General features: G+C 28.8%; 1 protein-coding gene across 1 annotated transcript; it reads right to left on the bottom strand.

Moving 5' to 3' along the window:
- Positions 1–11,420: 11,420 nt before the first annotated feature.
- On the bottom strand, positions 11,421–16,698 carry LOC111288199 (protein FLX-like 2). The gene is made up of 5 exons (XM_022878984.2): positions 16,526–16,698; positions 13,463–14,043; positions 13,059–13,204; positions 12,860–12,957; positions 11,421–12,078 (listed from the first exon to the last, which is right to left on the bottom strand). The coding sequence occupies exons 2-5, from the start codon at positions 14,020–14,022 to the stop codon at positions 11,662–11,664; spliced, it is 1,221 nt and encodes a 406-aa protein (XP_022734719.1). The 5' UTR covers positions 14,023–14,043; positions 16,526–16,698; the 3' UTR covers positions 11,421–11,661.
- Between the last annotated feature and the right edge of the window lie 2,759 nt (positions 16,699–19,457).

Below are 19,457 nucleotides of genomic sequence, written 5' to 3'. Positions count from 1 at the left end.
TTATGAACAATGGCAATAATAGCATGTCTTGAAGCCATTTTTGTTTATTATTGAAAATACCATTTTGTTCAACACTAGGTGCAAAAATGAAGGCTACAACTAATTCACAAGTTCATCTACAAAAGTACATGTTTATATTTCTTAAGCCTTGTATTATTAACAATTTTAAGGTTTAATTTCTTGCAAAATGGACAAGTTCAATTCCGTAAAGGAGATGGCTACCAATTTTCAAAAGTTGAAATATGTTGATGGAGGAAACTTTTTAAGGTGACAACAAAAAATACATATCCTCTTCACCTCATTGAAGATAACATATGTCTTTGCTACTCTTAGACCACAAGAGAAAGAAATTAAAACTCCTAATGAAATTCATAAGAGGCAAAAATGGGAAAATAATGATTACACATGCATGTGTTGCATTTTGAATGGTATATTTGATTCTTTATTCGATACTTATATTACATGCACATCGACAAAAAAGTTTGGGATAAGTTGGATACAAGGTACATAAAAAAAGATACTACAATCAAGAAGTTCCTAGTTTCCAAATGGAACATGTATAAGATGTTTGATTCAAAAGCGATCATGAATCAATTTGTTGAAATTGAAACTATCTTGAATAGGTTCGAACAATACAAGATGGAAATGGATAAGTATTTTATATCCTCCATAATTGACAAGCTTTTATCTACATGAAAAGATTTCAAAAGAACATTAAAACACAAAAAGAAAGATGTTACTCTTGAGGGACTTGCAATTCATCTTCACATAGAAGAGTGGTATTGCAAAAAAAAAAAAAAAAAAGAAAAAAAAAGAAAGTGCATGTTTCAATTGTGGGAAATAATGACACTTTAAGAAAGATTGTCAATCTATCAACAAGAAAAAGGATGCACTAAAAGCAATTAAGAATAACTTTGTTTCTATGATTTTTTAAATCAATGTCATTGAAAACAAAGAGGCATGGTAGATTGATTTTGGAGCCACAAAGCATGTATGCACTAACAATTCCATGTTAAAAACTTTTTAAGAAAAAGTGGAAGGCAATGTACTATACATAGAGAATTCTTTAAAAACTGAAATCAAAAGCGAAAGAACAATTGATTTAGAATTCATTTCGGATAAAACATTAACAATTACAAATGTTTTATATGTTTTAGAAGTTAGAAAAAAGCTTGTGTCTATTAGCTTGCTTAATAAACATAGTTTTAAGTTAGTATTTGAAGATGACAGATTTATTTTATGTAATGGTGGCATATTTATAGGAAAAGCTTATGCTTGACATGTTTAAGCTAATAATAATAATTATTATTATTATTATAATAAATTTGTCTATATACTTGACTTATTTTATTTGTGGCATTATAGATAAGGATATGTTCACTATAATAGAATGAATGCAATGTCTTAAATTTTGCTTAATTCCAAATGTGAAAAGTAACAATGAAAATTGTAAAACATGCATTCTAACAAAGATAACTGGGAAACTATTTCCTAAAGTTGGAAGAAGTATAAACATTCTGGAATTAGTACATAGTGATATATGTGATTTGCATGGAACATCATCTATAGGAGGAAAAAAATGCTTTGTCACATATACGGAGGATTTTTCAAGATATTGCTCTAGATACTTGATGTATTCTAAGAATGAAACATTAGATAAGTTTAAGACTTATATGAATAAAGTAGAATTGCATTGCAATTTTTGGATTAAAACATTAAGATTTGATAGAAAAGCAAAATTTTATGATCCTAGTTATTTTGAATCCAATGGAATAATCCATGAGGTGGCTGCACCATACAGTCCATAATCCAATAGTGTGATTAAAGGGAAAATTAGATCATTAATCAAAATGGTTAAAGCATTGTTGTCTTACGAAGTTTTTAGGGTGAAACATTATTAACATCATACCATATCCAAAATAAAATTCCTAATAAAAGGAACAAGTTAACCCTAAATGAATTATGAAAGAAAGGAAAGCCTAACTTAAGTTGTCTTAAGGCATGGGTTGTAAAGCAATTGTAAGGCTTCTCGAAAATATAAAAAAAAATTAGGTGAATAGAAAATTGAATGTATATTTGTTATCTTGTTCAACATAACAATACAAATATATTCATGGTGATAAAGAAAAATGATCATAGTTGTTAATTTCATTTTGGTACAGGCTATATCGATTGGTACGCTTCAGTTATACCAAAACATGGTACACTTAAGGATGATTTTTCATACTGAATTTGGTATTGAGTAATACTAGTTGTTTTTGTTAGTTTTGGCTTATTTGGATGAATTTTGGTGAAATAACATGTTTCAGTTGGTATGTGAATATGAAATATATTTGATAATTTTTAACTTGTTTTTTGTTATTTAATTATTTTTAACCTAATAAAAATAAAATGAATTAACAAAATGACCCTTAAAAGTTAAGTTTCTTTATTTTTTATTTTAAATTTTTTATACTTTATTTTTTCAAACCAAAATTTGTAAAGATTTCAATTTTTTTCAAGAAAACAATTATACTTTTTTTTTTTTTATAAAGTTTAACAATCATAAAACCTTGGTTAATTTTTTATCTCTTTGATTTTATCTTAATATTTATATGAAAAATACTTATTTAAATATCATATGATCAGATTAAGTGTTTAAAATATCATGAAAAATTTATGATATTATTTCTTATGCTTTTAAACTTATTTATTTGATTTTTGAATATATTGAATATTTATTTTGTAGATTATTAATAATATTATAATATATAAGTTCGTATATGTTTATAAATATATTTGTACTAAAACAAAAAATTCAAAATAATATGCCAAAATAACTTATATCGGTATATACCATATTTTTAAAAAAAAAACTAAAATGTTATTTGATACGATATTAACAACCTTGAAAATGATTCAATAACTTTTAATATAGTAATTGAGTCAAGAGATGCTATGTTTGATTTTGACACATATGCATTTATAGCAATAATTGCTATGATAAGAATACTTATAGCTTTGACCTCTATATACAAACTTGAAATTCAGCAAATGCATGTTAAAATAACATTTTTGAATGGTGAATTAGATAAAGAGGTGTATATGGAACAATCAGAAGGGTTTGTAATTGATTCCAAGTCAAGAGAAAAATGTGTGTAAATTGATTGTCATTATATTGACTAAAACAAGCTGCTAAGCGATGGCATTAAAAATTTGATGATATAGTTCTAGATAATGGATTCAAGATTAATAAGTTTGATAAATGTGAGTATAGTAAATTTGAAAGAGATAAATGTGTCATCATATGTTTATATGTAAATGACATGTTACTTTGCAGTATGGATTTAGAATAAGTAGAAAGTATCAAAATGTTCCTGTCAAGCAACTTTGTTATACAAGACATAAGTGTTCTAAATGTGATTTTGAGAATGATAATAATTAGAGAAAACTCTAATATAATCCTAACCTAATCACATTACATTGAGAAAATTCTCAATAAGTTTAATCATTTGAAAAATGCAATAGTTTCAACACCTTTTGATCCTAATTTAAAGTAAACTCCAAATAAAGGGATGTCAGTTACACAACTTGAATATATAAAGGTTATAGGTAGCTTAATGTGTGCAATGACATGCACAAGATTGGATAAAGCCTATGCAATTTGTAAGTTTATTAGATATACAAGCAGTCCAAGTAATTTATATTGGAATGTCATTTTAAGTGTCTTTAGATATTTAAAGAAAACTATGGACTAAGGTATTTCATATAATGGTGAACTTTAAGTTTTAGAATGATATATTGATGCAAGTTGGATTACCAATATAAAGGATCATTTGTCCATAAGTTGATGGATTTAATGATTGGTAGAGGTATGGGTTCCAAGAAATAATCATGCATAACTAATTCTACTATGGCTTCAAAATTGTGGCTTTGGCTTTTTCTTGTAAGGAAGCAGAATGGTTAAGGAATTTACTACTTGAAATTCTTTTATGGCCAAAACCAATGTCACCAATATCTATCCATTGTGATAGTTAACCTACACTATCAAAGGCTTCTAGCCAAGTGTATAATGGAAAGTTAAGGCACATTGGTCTAAGGTATAGCTATGTTGACAACTCATAAAAGATGGGATAATCACTATTGATTTTGTCAAGTCTAGTGGAAACTTGACAGATTCATTGACAAAAGGTCTTTCAATGCTTCCAAAAGGATGGGAGCCAAGCTTATAAAATAAGTCACACATGATTACACCTTAAATCAATACTTGATTGCACCTTAAGTATTTAGTTTTAATAAGTAAAGTACATCATTTGAATGTAATTGTAAGTACTTAAATTAAAAATATCCCAAGCTAGATAAGTACTTGAACTATATGATTATAATGGAAGGATGAGTATAAACTCTTTATGGATCCATAAAATGTAAATAAAGTGTTGGAATTCTTATATGGTTGCATTGTTGATGGAGCCACCCATGTGAGTGGAAGTGGTGTCACTTCTAGGACCTAAAGGCTTGGCTTTGAAAGCATTTATGAATATACTGGACACATGACCATTGAAATTGTGTCAAAGCATTGCCAAATGATACTTTAGTGTGATATAAAGTCTTATGTGTGATTCACTACATGACTAGTCACATAAATTGAATGGTTCAAAGATCTAAGATCTATCATTCAATTTGATTAGATCAACAACACTTTACTACCAAAGTGAAGATTTTAAATCATGTTATATGATATCTTCACCTATGCATAAGATTTTCGAAAATACCTAAACTTGTCCTATTTTGAAAATGGTGGGGGAATGTTAATTAGAAAGATTTTTAAAATATGAAAATAACGTGATTAGGTAAAAAACTTAATCAAAGAGAAACCATGTTAAGCTATATAAAAGCTTAAGGTATAGTTCCATGGTTAAAGGTTTGATTCTGCACATAAAAGAATCAAAGTAAAAAGACAATCATAAAGAGCAATTGATTGCCTTAGCTAAAGCAATTGACTGCTATATACTAGCCATGAACAGTCGACTGCCAATGCCAAAGTAGTCGGCTGCTTTATATTCCAGAAAGGTACCAAAGTTTCGATACATATCTTGAGAAAAACATCAAAGGATTAGTCAATTGCTAACCTTTTGCAATTAATTGCTATGGCTGAAAATAAGCCAGTCGACTACTTAACCTAGAGGCAATTAACTACTATGCCTAAAGTCTTTTATATGATAAAAATTACCAAGGCAGTCAATTGCTCTAAGGAGGAATCGACTAACCTAATGCTAGAATCATTCACGAATGAGTGGGAAGTTGGCTACTCAAAGAAGGAAACATTCTTAATGGCTATGGAGGAGGAACAGTCCACAAATGGATGGGATGAGGCCCAATGGAAGAGACTGTGGAACTCAAATATAACAAATAAAGTCAAGGTCTTTGGATGAAGGATGATCCATGAGATACTGCCAGTGAAACTACGCAAATAACAAGGAAGATAATTGCAGAAGAAAGCTGTCCAAGATGTGATGAACCAAGTGAGTCAGTAATTCATGCCCTACGTGACTGTCCTGTAGCAAAGGAGGTTTTAAAACTCGCAAGTTTTGCTTAGGAAAGGTGGGAATGACAATATCAACGACGCTGCAAGCTAGACAAAAACAGTGGGTGAAAAACTAGATGCAGAAACGTTTGGCCGTTTCGAAACGAAGAAGTGGGGGGACCAAACAACAATCTGGGCTATATGGAATAGTAGAAATGAAGAAGTGTACAAAGGGACCAAACAAGACCAATAACAAAGTTTTGGATATTTAGTGTCGTTTTTGGAAGGTGGAAAGCAGCACAAGTGAAAAAAGAAAACCCATGCAATATAAGATTGGAGGGCTGGAAGGCACCATCGGAGGCAAAAGTGAATTTTGATGGGGTTTTCAACAAAAACATGCGAGTAGGTGGAGTGGGGGTAATTATAAGAGATCATGAAGGAAAAGTTTGAGGGGCTCTCGCTGCAAGAGTGCACGACGTACAGAATGCATGGGTGGTAGAAAGCTAGGCAGCAGTTAAAGCTTTGGAGCTGGCTAGGGTTATGGGTTTCTCAAAAATCATATTGGAGGGCGACACTTTGGGAATCATTAAGAAGCTTGAAACAACATGTATGGATCTATCGTCATGTAACCTAGTCCTTGATGAAGCCCGAAAGCTTGCAGGAACAATGCACAGATGCACATTCAGGCACACAAGACGTTAGGGGAACATGGCTTCGCACCAATTGGCAAAACATAGGGAACAGGTTGAGGGTGATGTTGTCTGGCAGAGGAGTTTCCCAGTTTCTTGAATGATATTGTTGGAAAGAATTGTAATGATGTTTCAAATTTAATACGATGGAAGCTCTTTTCCCTAAAAAAAAAAAAAGGTTCGCAAGTTTATCTACAACAGCACATATATTTTGTATTTCTTAAGCCTTGTCTTAGTAATAAGTTGTGGGGACCAATGTTGTTTAAGTTAATAAAGAGTGTGCAATTTTATAAAATTGTTTACATAAATGTTATTCAAATTCTTAAAATTCTATATCTTTATCTTGTGAAAAATTATTGCAATTTTAAAATTTATTTTTATTATTATTACAATTTTAAATTGTATTATTAATTAAATTTTATTCTTTTATATAGATAAAAGCAATTAAGAATGAATTTATCTATTTACCTATTTAAATACAATCAATCATTCTCACGTTATCATATGCAATTGAAATTTCATTTACATTTAAAAATATGTTTGTATTTCTACATCACATAAGTTTAAAATTCATTATTGTATTAGATGAAGAAACTACTTTAAGACGGATAATATATAAAAAAATGAATTTTCTTATAAGTAATAAGTTTTGGATAAAATTTGGAAACTATTAAATTGTTTGAATTAAAAAATAATGTAAAGAACGAAACATGTAAAAAGTTTTGAAATAAAATTGGAATCTTAAAAAAAATTAGGATTGTCAAGTAAAGGTAAAAATGAAATATATAAAAACTTCTAAGAAAATACTAAAATTTATTTTTTTTAAAAAAATTGGGGCCTAGTAAAGATTTATATGATAAAACCTAAAATTCGTGTGTATGAAATCAAATTTTTGACAAAGCCCCCAATGCCCCTTTTTTCGTCCATTATTGTTTTTAAATGGGTTAAAGTTTTAATTTGGTTCCTTTACTATCTCAATTTTTATGTTTTAGTTGCTTTATTTCAAATTTAATGCCTGCACTTTTAGTAAAAATTTATTAGCAAAACTTTTCGTGGTATTTTCGATTATCATTTCATGGTATAAAGCTTTGAAGGTATTGACAAACAAAATTGTAGTATCTTTTTTAATGAGTGGTGGTTGGACTTGAGTATTAGTTTCCCTCCAACTTTTGGCATATTTTTTAAAGTTCAAAATATCTTTCTTTTCCATGCTTTATAAAGACAGACGGTTTGGTGTCAACTCTATAATATGCTTGTATTGTGCAATAAAGACCCTTGCTAGTTCCCTCGAGCCATGGATGCAAGTTATATCCAATTTAACATAACACTTTGCAGTAGATCTAGTGAGGCTATATTGAAAAACATTAATTAGCATTTTAGTCATTATGTGTGTGCGCAACCATCTTATGATAGTACATTGTGACATATGTTGTTAGACATTTAATTCCATCATATTTCTCGAACTCAAACACCTTAAATTTAGGTGAAATCACTATTTCATGAACTAGACATAGTCTAGCAACATCCATTGAGTCATATAAATCCATCCCTTCAATAACTCAGAGCCTTTTCTTTATAAAATCCATTTTTTGTTGAAATCTAAAACTTTTTTTGGTTTTTATTGTACCTATTTCAACTTCTCTTGTTTCTTTGAATCATCTAAATTAGGAACTTGAGTTGGATTAGAAACTTTCACATTAGGAACAAGAGTGATGTGTCCTTGAAAGTACGTAAGAATCGTTGCTAAAGGCATGAATGAAATTTGAGGTTGTGCCCTTTGGGATGCTTGAGCTTGCTATGAGCCAAAACCAAGTGGGTGTAATGGATCATCGATATTTTCGTTTTGGACAACATCTTTGACCACTATTTTCATTTGCCCAAATTTTTCAATAACTCAACTATGTGTTCTAATTACCCCTTCATTTTTTTTTGTGCCTTTTCCACCTTTTTGGATGTGAAGAGCTTGTTCTTTTATCATAATTTTAGCTTGATATCAAATGTTGTATTGCCTGAAATTATTCAAAGATTGAGCTATCTTTCAAGCTTTTTTACCACAATTAAAGCACCATATTATGAATAATTATGTATAAATGAATATGATGCAACACAATCTAAAAATTCAACAATGATGATGCATGGATATACAATTGAAAAAAATGTGTTAGTATATACAATGTATTCAAAAATAAAAAAAGAGAAAGAAATACAATTTTTAGGTAAAAGAATAGATGTCTCTTCATGTATCTTGTTTTAGGGTTTTCTATACAAATGTAATGGTTAGGCTCTAACTTAGGGTTTGATTTTTAGGGTTTATTTACATGCTGGGTTTAAAGTTTTAACAATCTAAAAGCTTTTAAATTATTCCTTATATCATTATCTATTATAAACTAGTAAAGCATTTTAATCTTCGTCTCCTATTATAGGTTCAAATGAAAATAGTTCAATTTGAATGAGTGTTTTTGATAGCTCACATGAAGATTATCATCTTATGAGGGTGTAGGTACTCGTTCTCTCCTAATAAATGACAAAACTTGGGTCTAAAACTTATGCATAAATGTGCAAATGCAATGTGTGTTTGAAGGAACAAACAAACCTTTTGATATTTTTCACATATCCAAATCTTACATGCCTCAAATAAATGCTATATAAATATATAAAATAAACAAATAAATTAGGACACATGAAAAATAAAATGCTACAAAAAATACAAAACAAATATATTAGTACACATGAAAATCATAAATAATCACATAATAAAAAACAATCAAAATAAGGCTTAATATAACATAAAACATATAACTAATTAATTGCTTGACTTTTTAAGTTTCCAATAAAGTCATCAAACTATCATAATATTCAAGTCTAAGAACTTGCGCATTAGATAAAAAAATAACGGAATCGTCACTAATTTTTTTTATTTAGGGGTGATTGATCATCTATGTAAATCTATCATTTTTAATATTGTCCTAAACTTGAGTAAAGCACTATAAAAGAACAAGTTCTTGTTTACATCACTAGAATTAAGTTCGTAAGTCAATTACATACAAAGAATGTTTTAACACTCCAACAATACTTTCAAATTGGTATCAAATTAGTCTTATGTTATCTTATCTAAGCCTTAGTCAAAAATAATTTTTGTTAATATTGAAAAAAATCTTTAAGCATTCATCTAAAAGAAATTTTTTTCACCTAAAAAATATTCAAAATAAACTTGTTTATTGGAAGAGACTTTGTTATTAGATTTATTAAATTATCTTATGACAAAGAAACCAATTTATTCTCTTTTATTTATTTACAAATATTAATTATAAATAATGATAAAAACATATTTACAACTTTTTAATCATAATATATTTACACTTTTCTAAAAATATAGTTCAATTTTATTTTCATCAATTAAATAAATAAATAGGTAAAAATAAAACCTAAATAAAAATAAAGAATAAATAAATAAATATAGAAATAAATAAGTAAAAAAATAACAAAACTAAATAATTTCATAAAAAAATTATTACCACAATTATTGTCCCAAATCTCTTTAGACAACAAATGAATATAACTCCATAATAAATAAAAATAAAAGAAAGTATACTTAACCAATGCTCTTGGACCAATCTGAAATAAAATCTACTACCAAGAAAAATTTTGGTTGACTGTGTTTGTTTTAGTACGATGTATATGACTTTAAAAAAAAAAAAAAAACTTTATGATTCTTCTTGATTGTTGTTAATTACTTAATTTGTTGTGTCAATTGCTTGATGATTTTTTTTTATAATCTTGAAATTGAGTTTTTTATATAGGAATTGAGTCTCTTTTTAATTTAAAAAATTTTAATGTCCACTAAATTTATTAAGATCGTACTAATTTTTTTTTCTTTCTTTTAGAATCTTGATTTCGAAAAATTACTAAAATCAAATTTAACTTTTAAATTTTAAATCTAAATAAAATCATAATTTAAAAAAAATCAAAATTTATATTATTTTTCTACCAAATAACAAAACATAAATAAATTAAATAAAAATAATATAAATAAATTAAAATTACTTTTAGGTCTTTAAATTGGGACTTAAAATCCACGTTCATAAATTAAAATCAGGTTGAGTAATTTTGTAACATATATCAAAATAAAATTTAAAATCCGTTGAATATTCAAAAAAGCTTTGAATAAAATGAAATGCTTATACTAATAAAAATAAAATAATTTACACAATATTCCATTAATATACTTAAAATAAGTTTCCAGTAAAACAGAAAATATGATATAAATATTTCACATGTAACAAAATTGTATTCATGATGTGTCACGTAGGAAAATATTATTATTTATTTTTATAAAATTTTACTAAAATAATTTCCTAGTATATTAAATTATAAATAGTTTTTGAAAAAAAATCTAATTCATCAAATAAATTAGAATTAAATAAACATAAAAAGTTCTAATCAAATAAAATTACAAGTGCTGTTCGAAACTTAAACATAACTACAACCTTAGTTTCCAGAAACATTACTTGCATTCTTTGATCGAATTATAACTTTTGGCGTTTATTTTAATTCTAATTTATCGAAAAAATTAGAATTAATTTATTTTAAATTTAAGATTTAAAAAGTATTTATTTTAGCATCAAATTTTATAAAAAAAAAAATGCCGAGTGTACATTTTTGGTACATGTGAAATACTCACATCATATTTTTTATTCTATGAAACACTTATTTTAGATACTCACATCACATCCTTTTATCTCTTATTGTATTTTTCAAGCTTTGTACCAATTGATAAATTTAATCATATTAAGTACTGACATGAAGGTGTGCTAAGATTCACACGAAAATACAAAAATTAAAAAAAAAAATCTACAAAAGAAACGGATATTCTCACACTAAAGTGCACGTGTGCATACTCTTCTTTATGTGCAATATCCATATATCGAGAAAACAAAAACATAAATTCCCATTTTTAATCCTAAGGATTTGGTTTATTAAAATTGAAAAAAAAAAAAAAGGCTGTATAAAACTAGTTCATGTCTTTAATGTTGATCCGATTACTTTTAGACATGATACATGCCACAAATACAAATGAAAAAAAAATATATGAAATTGACATGTTTAAAATTTATATATATATATATATATATATGAATTTAACAAAACAAAGTTTTGTTGCATTGGATGTATCGTCAGGAAATGTGATTCGGTAATTTTCATATTTTGCATGTATTTGGCACAAAATAAACTCAACATAAATACTTCAAATTTACTTTCAAGACTCCGTTAAGCTTAATAGACAGGGTCAGTGGACTCTAGCACTCAGCTCCGGCAGAGACAAAAATAATAGTAGCATACTTTGCTCAATGCAAGTACATATATGAATGATTAGAGAACAAAGAAAATTGTGTCATGAGAGTTGAGACTCATGACTAGCTACCTGGGAAAATGTTGAATGATATGCCTAGCAGTCCGGTGTATAATGCTCTATCTCCTCACAGGATTTCCACCTCGAGGGGGTGCCTCGAATGTGCTTCCAGCATGAGCAGGAGGTGTTGCAGATCCATAAGGTCCATTGTTCGGAGGTGTTGCTTGTCCATGTGGCACAGCAAGAGTTCTAGCTGTTGCATCAAAGGTTGCACCCCTGGATGTATTGTTTACAGATCCTCTATGGGTGTCATAACCAGCTCCCCTCTGTGCATCGTAAATGGGCACCCTTTGTGATTCATAACCAGTCCCTCTTGACACATCATAACCAGCTCCTTTTGATATGTCATAAGCAGGTCCTCTAGAAACCTCGTAGCCAGTCCTTGTAGGAGCACGTCCAGGCTGAGCTCCAACATAAACAGCAGCACCGACACCTGCATTTGCACCAGCAACAGCAGATGGTAGAGGACCAAGTCTCTGTGATGCAAAATGAGCAGAAAGTCATAAATCTACAACATAGAATTATCAGACAAAATACAATCATCGCTACATTGAATTGTGGATGCATAGAAATTCGAAACCGAAATTAACAACCACATATTACAACGGAGGCAGACGTGTGGGAAGAACTCTACTGCAGTTTGTCCATATACTGTTTCATACTTCAAAAAACTAATTAATCCATGTTTATTTAACAATAAGCATTAACTTCCAAAGATCCTAAAACATTAGTACGTTTGCAGTTAAATATCTAAATTTTTTGTTTTCTTTTTATTGTGCAGAAGTCCATACTAGCAGTTGAACACATACCCATGACGTATTTATGTTTCAGCACACAGATTTATGCCAGCAACCATATAAATACTTCCAGGATTGGTTTTGATAGAAATAAAATAAACAAAATTGAAATCTCAAACTTAACTTGATCTTGGTCAACTATAACCATATTCAAAATATCAGGAATGCATAGTATCTTTAACATGACTATAACTTTTCAACTAACTATAACCATATGCAACTCTTTAACACTGACTAATTTTTTCAATTAAATGTAACCATATGCAAAATATCCTGAGTCTTTCAGAAAATGATATGATTTATTTTTCTTAGAAAAAGGTTTAACACGACTTCCATTCACTCTTTTTATATGTTTCTTTGTAACCCATCTGTAGATAATGTATGACATGGGACTATGATATTCAAGTAAAAAAATTATAGAAAGAAAGACTAGAAAAAGCCATTGTGGAAGATTACACACCTGGTGAATACCATAACCATCTTCATATGCATTTTGTCCCATGGGATGTCCAGAAGCATCATTCTCTTTATTTCCTGTGGCACTACCATATTGCCCAACTGCATTTGGTTGCCAAACGTGAGCCATCCACAGTGGTAATAAAGCAAAAAAAGAGCAAAATCAAAGATCTCAAAAAAGAAAAAATCAGAAGAAAGGATACCAGTTCTTCTGTCAACATTAGCAGCATTCATCAGCTCCGCTCTAAGCTTCTCCACTTCCCTAGCCATGATCATATAATTTTTCTCCATCACCTGAAGTGATTCAAGGTGATCATTGTAAAATTTCTTTTCATAGTCAAATGTAGCCCTGCATGATCAAGAATAGGTCATCACATAATTGAGATAAATGGAGAAACAACTCCAAAAAGAAAGACCTGAAAGAAACAGGCATGCTTGGAGAGGAAAACGAAGAAAGAAAAAACTTTTTGAAAAAACAAAATTCTACATTGGACTTCCAAACAGACAAAAATGAGTTTTAATATTAATTTCCTGTTCAATACCAGCCATTCTAAATCTTTCTCAACTTTGCTCCCAAAACATCCATAGACAAGAGCACAACAAAAACCTGCAATGCTGATATTCCTGTCTGAGGCTCTCAAGTTCTGCCATCAGTGCTGGTAACTGTTGCACATCTACGTGGGCTCTCTGAAGATCTAGATTTAATTGATGCACTTTGGACATAAATTCTTCCCTTGCTAAAACCAAATTCTGAGCTTCAGCATGTGCCTGCTGCAACTCTACCTTAACAGGCTCAGCTCCTTGCAGTTCAGCTTCCATCTTAGCTATGTTATCTGTAAGGTTCTTCATTTGTTGTTCTCTTTCAGATGTTATGGTTCCTATCTGACCATGCAATATCTGCAACTCATGCTGTGCAGCAGCAAGTTCCTGTCTCAATGTCCCATGGGTAGCAGCAAGCCTCTGGTTTTCTGTACCAAGTCTTTGCATCTCCACATGCTGTGCAGCAAGCTTTTGTTCCATGATTTCAGGAGGTGGCAACATATCAAAATGTGGAAAAGGACTTGGGTGGGGTAAAATTCCCAGACCAAATGGGTCAGGATGTATCATGCCAGGGCCAGGGAGAGGATGCCTCAAATTAGGGGGTGGAATTCGACCTTTGCTTCCCATATTTAGTGTCTACTGTATGACCTGTGCAAAGAAATACAAATTATAAGAGCACTGCAGATTCTCGACTGTGATTTGACTAAAAAAATGCAATTTGAAAACTACTCATGCATCAAGTGACATGAGTAACAATTGGATATTGATGCACCACTTTGGGACTTTTGTCCATACATCCAATACAACACAGTCAAGGAACAATAAATACAACAGAACGTACAGTTGAATTTAAACTCAATGACAAAAACATCATGGAATATGTAGAACACTTCAATACATATCATGGCTTATCATCAAAGTGATTCATCATGAAAGTGATTCCTCCTTTATAATATCCTAGTCCATTGCATTTCGCTCATGCAAACTTCAGGCTGAAGTAACATTATATCATCTCAATGTCCGGTATATTAGACATAAAGTTGATCCACAGCAGTCATTTACCAAACAACCAATCATATAAATAAACACACGAAAGGCCATAAAGAGAACATCAAAGCTCATAATTGATTATGAAAGGACCCCTATCTACAGCATAAGTGTCTAACATAAAGAGAACATTACTTTTTTATTTGTTGGTTTCCATGTCAATGTCGCTGTAGCTCAATAGTCTAACCAGTCAGCCTCTTGTGCAATTCCAAATGAGGCCTTTATAATAAACACTATATCCAGCTATCTTCCAAATTTTATATTCACAAGCTAAACTCTAGAAAATGGGATAGGTTCCGCTGACACAAACTGAAGTCATAGCCATCATAGAAAGCCTGGGAGTTGCATGCAGCAAAATGCGTGGTAATCAGCACAGGCAGATTCAAAGGAGCCTAGCAAAAGTTTCAAGTGTAATTGGCCCTAACGTTGACTTTTGCATTAAAGATCCTAGTAACAGTTTTACAAATGATTTTTTCCCCTTTTTCCACAGCTTCTTAGTAAAAGTTAAGTTAATTTCAACAACCGAAAATAAGAGGGAAGTTTCTAGCACATCAATAGCTTGGCTAGATAAAGTACATCCTCTTTGCAAAGAAGGGATAATATCACAATTCACAAGTTGTTTATCAAAAAAAGAAGTCACTTTGGTCCAAGGAAAGATGTTCTTGGTAGCTAATTAGGCATTAGGAAAGTAATTTATTAGTATATTCTCAGTTTTTGGAGTCCAAGGGTATGTTGATAATTTTCTGTTTTGCTAGACGGGACCTTAGTCATGGTCCATTAAGTCTTATTTTTGAGTTTAGACAAATTATTAGGGCTTTTATGTGGTCTTGAGTTGATCATAGTCAAGTATTGGAAACTCCATCCCTTATTTCTACTCTATTCTATCTCTACTGCTACATGCTTCAGGGCAGAATTCACGGAACTAGAACAAAACCATGAGTTTGTTTCGTTGTCATTCCAGCAATCTTTCCCTGAAATCTGACTCTCTTTGACTCCCTAACCCTATTCCCTAAATTCCTACCATAAACCTTAAAACTCATATCTCTAAGCAGGTAGACTTCTCCAAACCTGTACAAAATCAGAAATGACAACTGACCCTCTTTAACTTCCAAACCCTATTCCTAAATTCCTACCATAAACAGTAAATCATAAACATTAAAACTTATACCTCCAAGCAGGTACACTTCTCCAAACCTATCCTAAATCAGAAATTACATCCGACCTCTTTCACTCCCCAACCCTATTCCCTAAATTCCTACAATAAACGGTAAACCATAAACTTTAAAACTCACATCTGTAAGCAGGTAGGCTTCTCCAAACCTGTCCTAAATCAGAAACCCTCTTTGACTCCCAAACCCCATTCCCTAAATTCCTATCATAAACGGTAAACCATAAACCTTAAAACTTATATCTCTAAACTGGTAGACTTTCCCCAACCTGTCCTAAATCAGAAATTACTCTCTCTATAAAAGGAGATATTGGTAATGATGTAGCATATCATTCAACGTTAATGAAAATAAAATACAGGGGTGGGTATCTTTCCTTATGTATGAAACATGAAACGTTATCTTTTTATGGTCAAAGAAAGCAATCTAAATTCTACAGATTTGTTTAACATTCACATTTTGAAGGAAGCTAAAACAACTGCTCATAATTTTTTTTTTCAGACAACTAAGTGCACATTATCAATGTCTAATGGCAATATCACTTAGCTGAATTAATCATATATTCTATATATTTTTCATAAAAAATTTAAAAAAGAAAACATAAAAAAATCCAAGAAATACAACAAATTTTTGTTCATTCCAAAAAATAATTGCTAAATTTTAAGAGATTCATTGCAAAATCCAACCGTTGAATGCAATTTTATGATTATTTATTTATTTTTCATTTTCGAAATATCAACAATAGATTAGAGAGTTTGAATTCTTCTAATTAGTAATGTTCCTTTTTTTTTCTTTTAAGTTCAATTTAGTTAAAGCTAAACCCTAGAAACAATTAACAAGAAATCATCGAAATTATTAATTACAAAAAGAAAAAAGAAAGACCGAAAATCAAGCGACGAAGCGGAGTTTGGGAATACCTGAATGCAGAAAATCGTAGTAAAGATTGTTGAAGCGATACAGCGGCAGGAATTTCCAAGGCAATAAACCCCTGCAATTATTTATTTTTCTTTCACTATTATGAAATTAAACGATCCAAAGTTTTCAGGATAAATACTCAATAACCTTCAAATCTTTGTTTAAAGAAGGTCACAAGGATTTTATTGTGAAGTCTACGACATCTAATAAAAAATAAAAATAATTAAAAATAATGAAAAAATAATAGGACAAATTAATAGATCAATTAAAAAATATAGAAATAATTTTGTTTATTTAATAAATAAAAAATTATAAATTACATATTTTATACTTATTTTCATCTATTTTATAAATAATAATGTTAAAATAAAAATTTAACTATAGTTATATCATATATTAATTTAATAAATAATATTTTGTTATTTCTTTATTATTAACAGGTAACAATGCTACAATAATAATTAACACAAATTCAGTATTTATTTTAATAATTTTTTATTTTTAAATTTAAAATATTAATTGTTTTATCTTTTTTTAATCTTAAAATTAATTTTTAATTAGTTGTTATATATTTTACTTTTATTTATATGATTTTTCTTTTTAATCATAAAATTTTATTAAAATAAATCATAAATATGAAAGTTACCATTTTGTTTGTATGATTTCTTATTTTACATAAATACTTTAATAGTTTGATTACAAATTTTGAAGTCTTTTTATAAAAAAAATTTAGTATATTCGAAACGTCACTCAATCAAAATGTGACATTTTTTATTATTATGAAAATATTTTTACTATACAATGAAAAATAAAATTATTTCACAAATATTTACGTTAATAAACTTTTAATACTAAAAATAGTATAATGATAGTTTTCAAATGTAAGAAAAATTTTACTGTTCCTATCACTTGTTTATGTTAATAAGTGTTTTGTTATTTATTACTTATTTTTTATATATTTATAAAAATAATAATTAATTAAAACTTTATCTACTTGCAGTTATTCTTATTTTCGTTATATTTAAGATTGTCATTATTATTTCTTATTTTGTTAAAACACTTTTTACACATTTTATACTAAATAATACGAATTTTATGTTTTCTCTCGCATATTAAGTTACCAAATTTTTTATTATTTATTATATTTTTTTATATATTTACATAAATAATAATTCATTAAAATTGTATATTATCAATTTAATTATTTATGTTACAATAATATTTTTATATGATTGCTCTTAAGTTTCAATAAATTTAAAACTATCATAACTCCTTTTTAATGTGTTATAACACTTTTTAACTATTTTACGTTAAAAAATACGAATTTTATATTTCTTCTTACTTGTTTACATTATCTGTTTATTTTTAAAATTTCAACTATTTTTTATATTTTTAAAAAATAATTAATTATACTTAATTATTTACGTTACAATAATATTTTCCTACAATAACGTTTATCTTCTATAAAATTTAGGATTATTATAATTTTTTTTAGTATGTGTTATGATACTTTTTATTAATTTTATATTAAATAATATGAATTTTATGATTTCTTTCATTTCATTACAATACAAACTGTTTTTAAAGGCAAACAATTTGAGGCAATAAGCTTGTTTGCCTTTAAATCAAAATTTTCAAAGACAAATGTCATAAAAGTCACTATATTTAATAATATTTACCTTTAATTGATATATTATTTTTAATTAAAAATGTAATTAATATAACAATTTATAATAACTTTTTTATGTGTATTACAAGAAAATGACGTATTAGCGATAATTTTATAGCATCTTTCACTTATAAACCCGTTAGCTTTCGTGTTTTTATAGAACTTCAGATGTTTATTATCAAAACGTCACTAAATTTTCAAATAGCGATGTTGATACTTATAAACGTCACCTAAGACTTGATATCAGCAGTGTTTCTGGATAAAAACGTATTGAATAATTTTTATTAAAAATTTTAGTGAATAATAAAGGCGTATTTTTTACAGTCAACGCCTTCAATAATCAAATCATAAAAAATTGTATGAGATTATTAAAGGCGTTTTCCACAAGAAACGCCTTTAATAATTTGACTAAAAAATTTCACAGGCTTATAAAAATGTTTGGATCGTACGGATGTTTACCATAAGGTTGTAGGTTCGATCCCTTTCTTTAGCCTTTTTTTTAGTTTTTTGCACAGATTATTTGTAATTGATTATTTTAGGTGTTTTCTTAGCAAAAACGCATTCACCAATTGTTTTAAAAAAATTTTCAGAGAATATTGAAGGCGTTTTTGGCCTATGGATTCTTGAAGGTATTTTTGGCCGAACTCGCCTTTTATAATCCAATAAGTAAGTTTTTGTTATGATTATTAAAGGCGATTTTTATCAAAAATGCCTTTAATAAATCACAAGCAAAAATTGAAAGGGATGCTTTAAGGCATTTTTTGCTCAAAATGCCTTTAATATTTCCAACGATAAATTTTAATGATCGGATTATTGAAGGTGGTTATATCCAGAAAACGTCTTTAAAAAAATTTTAGTTGGTATTATTGAAGGCAATTTTTGCCCAAAATGCTTTTAATATTCCACATAATAATTTTTTTTTTGGATTATTGAAGGTAATTTTGGTAAAAAAACGTCTTCAATGTTTTCTGTTAGGGATGATTGAAGATGTTTTCTTGCTAAAAATGCCTTCATTAATCTTATCAAAATAACATATTTGATATTGTATGTGTAGTCAGTTGTAGGTTTATGCCAAAAAAATGTTTGCTGTTAGTTGTATATTTATGCCCAGAAAATATTTGGTTTATATATCTGATACTATGAATTACATTTTGAAATTTACATAATGAACATTGTTGTATTTCAATATATTGACCACACATCAGAAATTAAAACTGATAACGTTGTCATATTAATATACTTTTCTAAAATAATCATACTCAGTA

Source organism: Durio zibethinus, chromosome 4, assembly GCF_047325235.1.
Source record: "Durio zibethinus cultivar Kanyao isolate XHJ-2024 chromosome 4, ASM4732523v1, whole genome shotgun sequence".
NCBI classification, from domain to species: Eukaryota; Viridiplantae; Streptophyta; class Magnoliopsida; order Malvales; family Malvaceae; genus Durio; species Durio zibethinus.
This window is presented reverse-complemented; position numbering and strand designations above follow the sequence as displayed.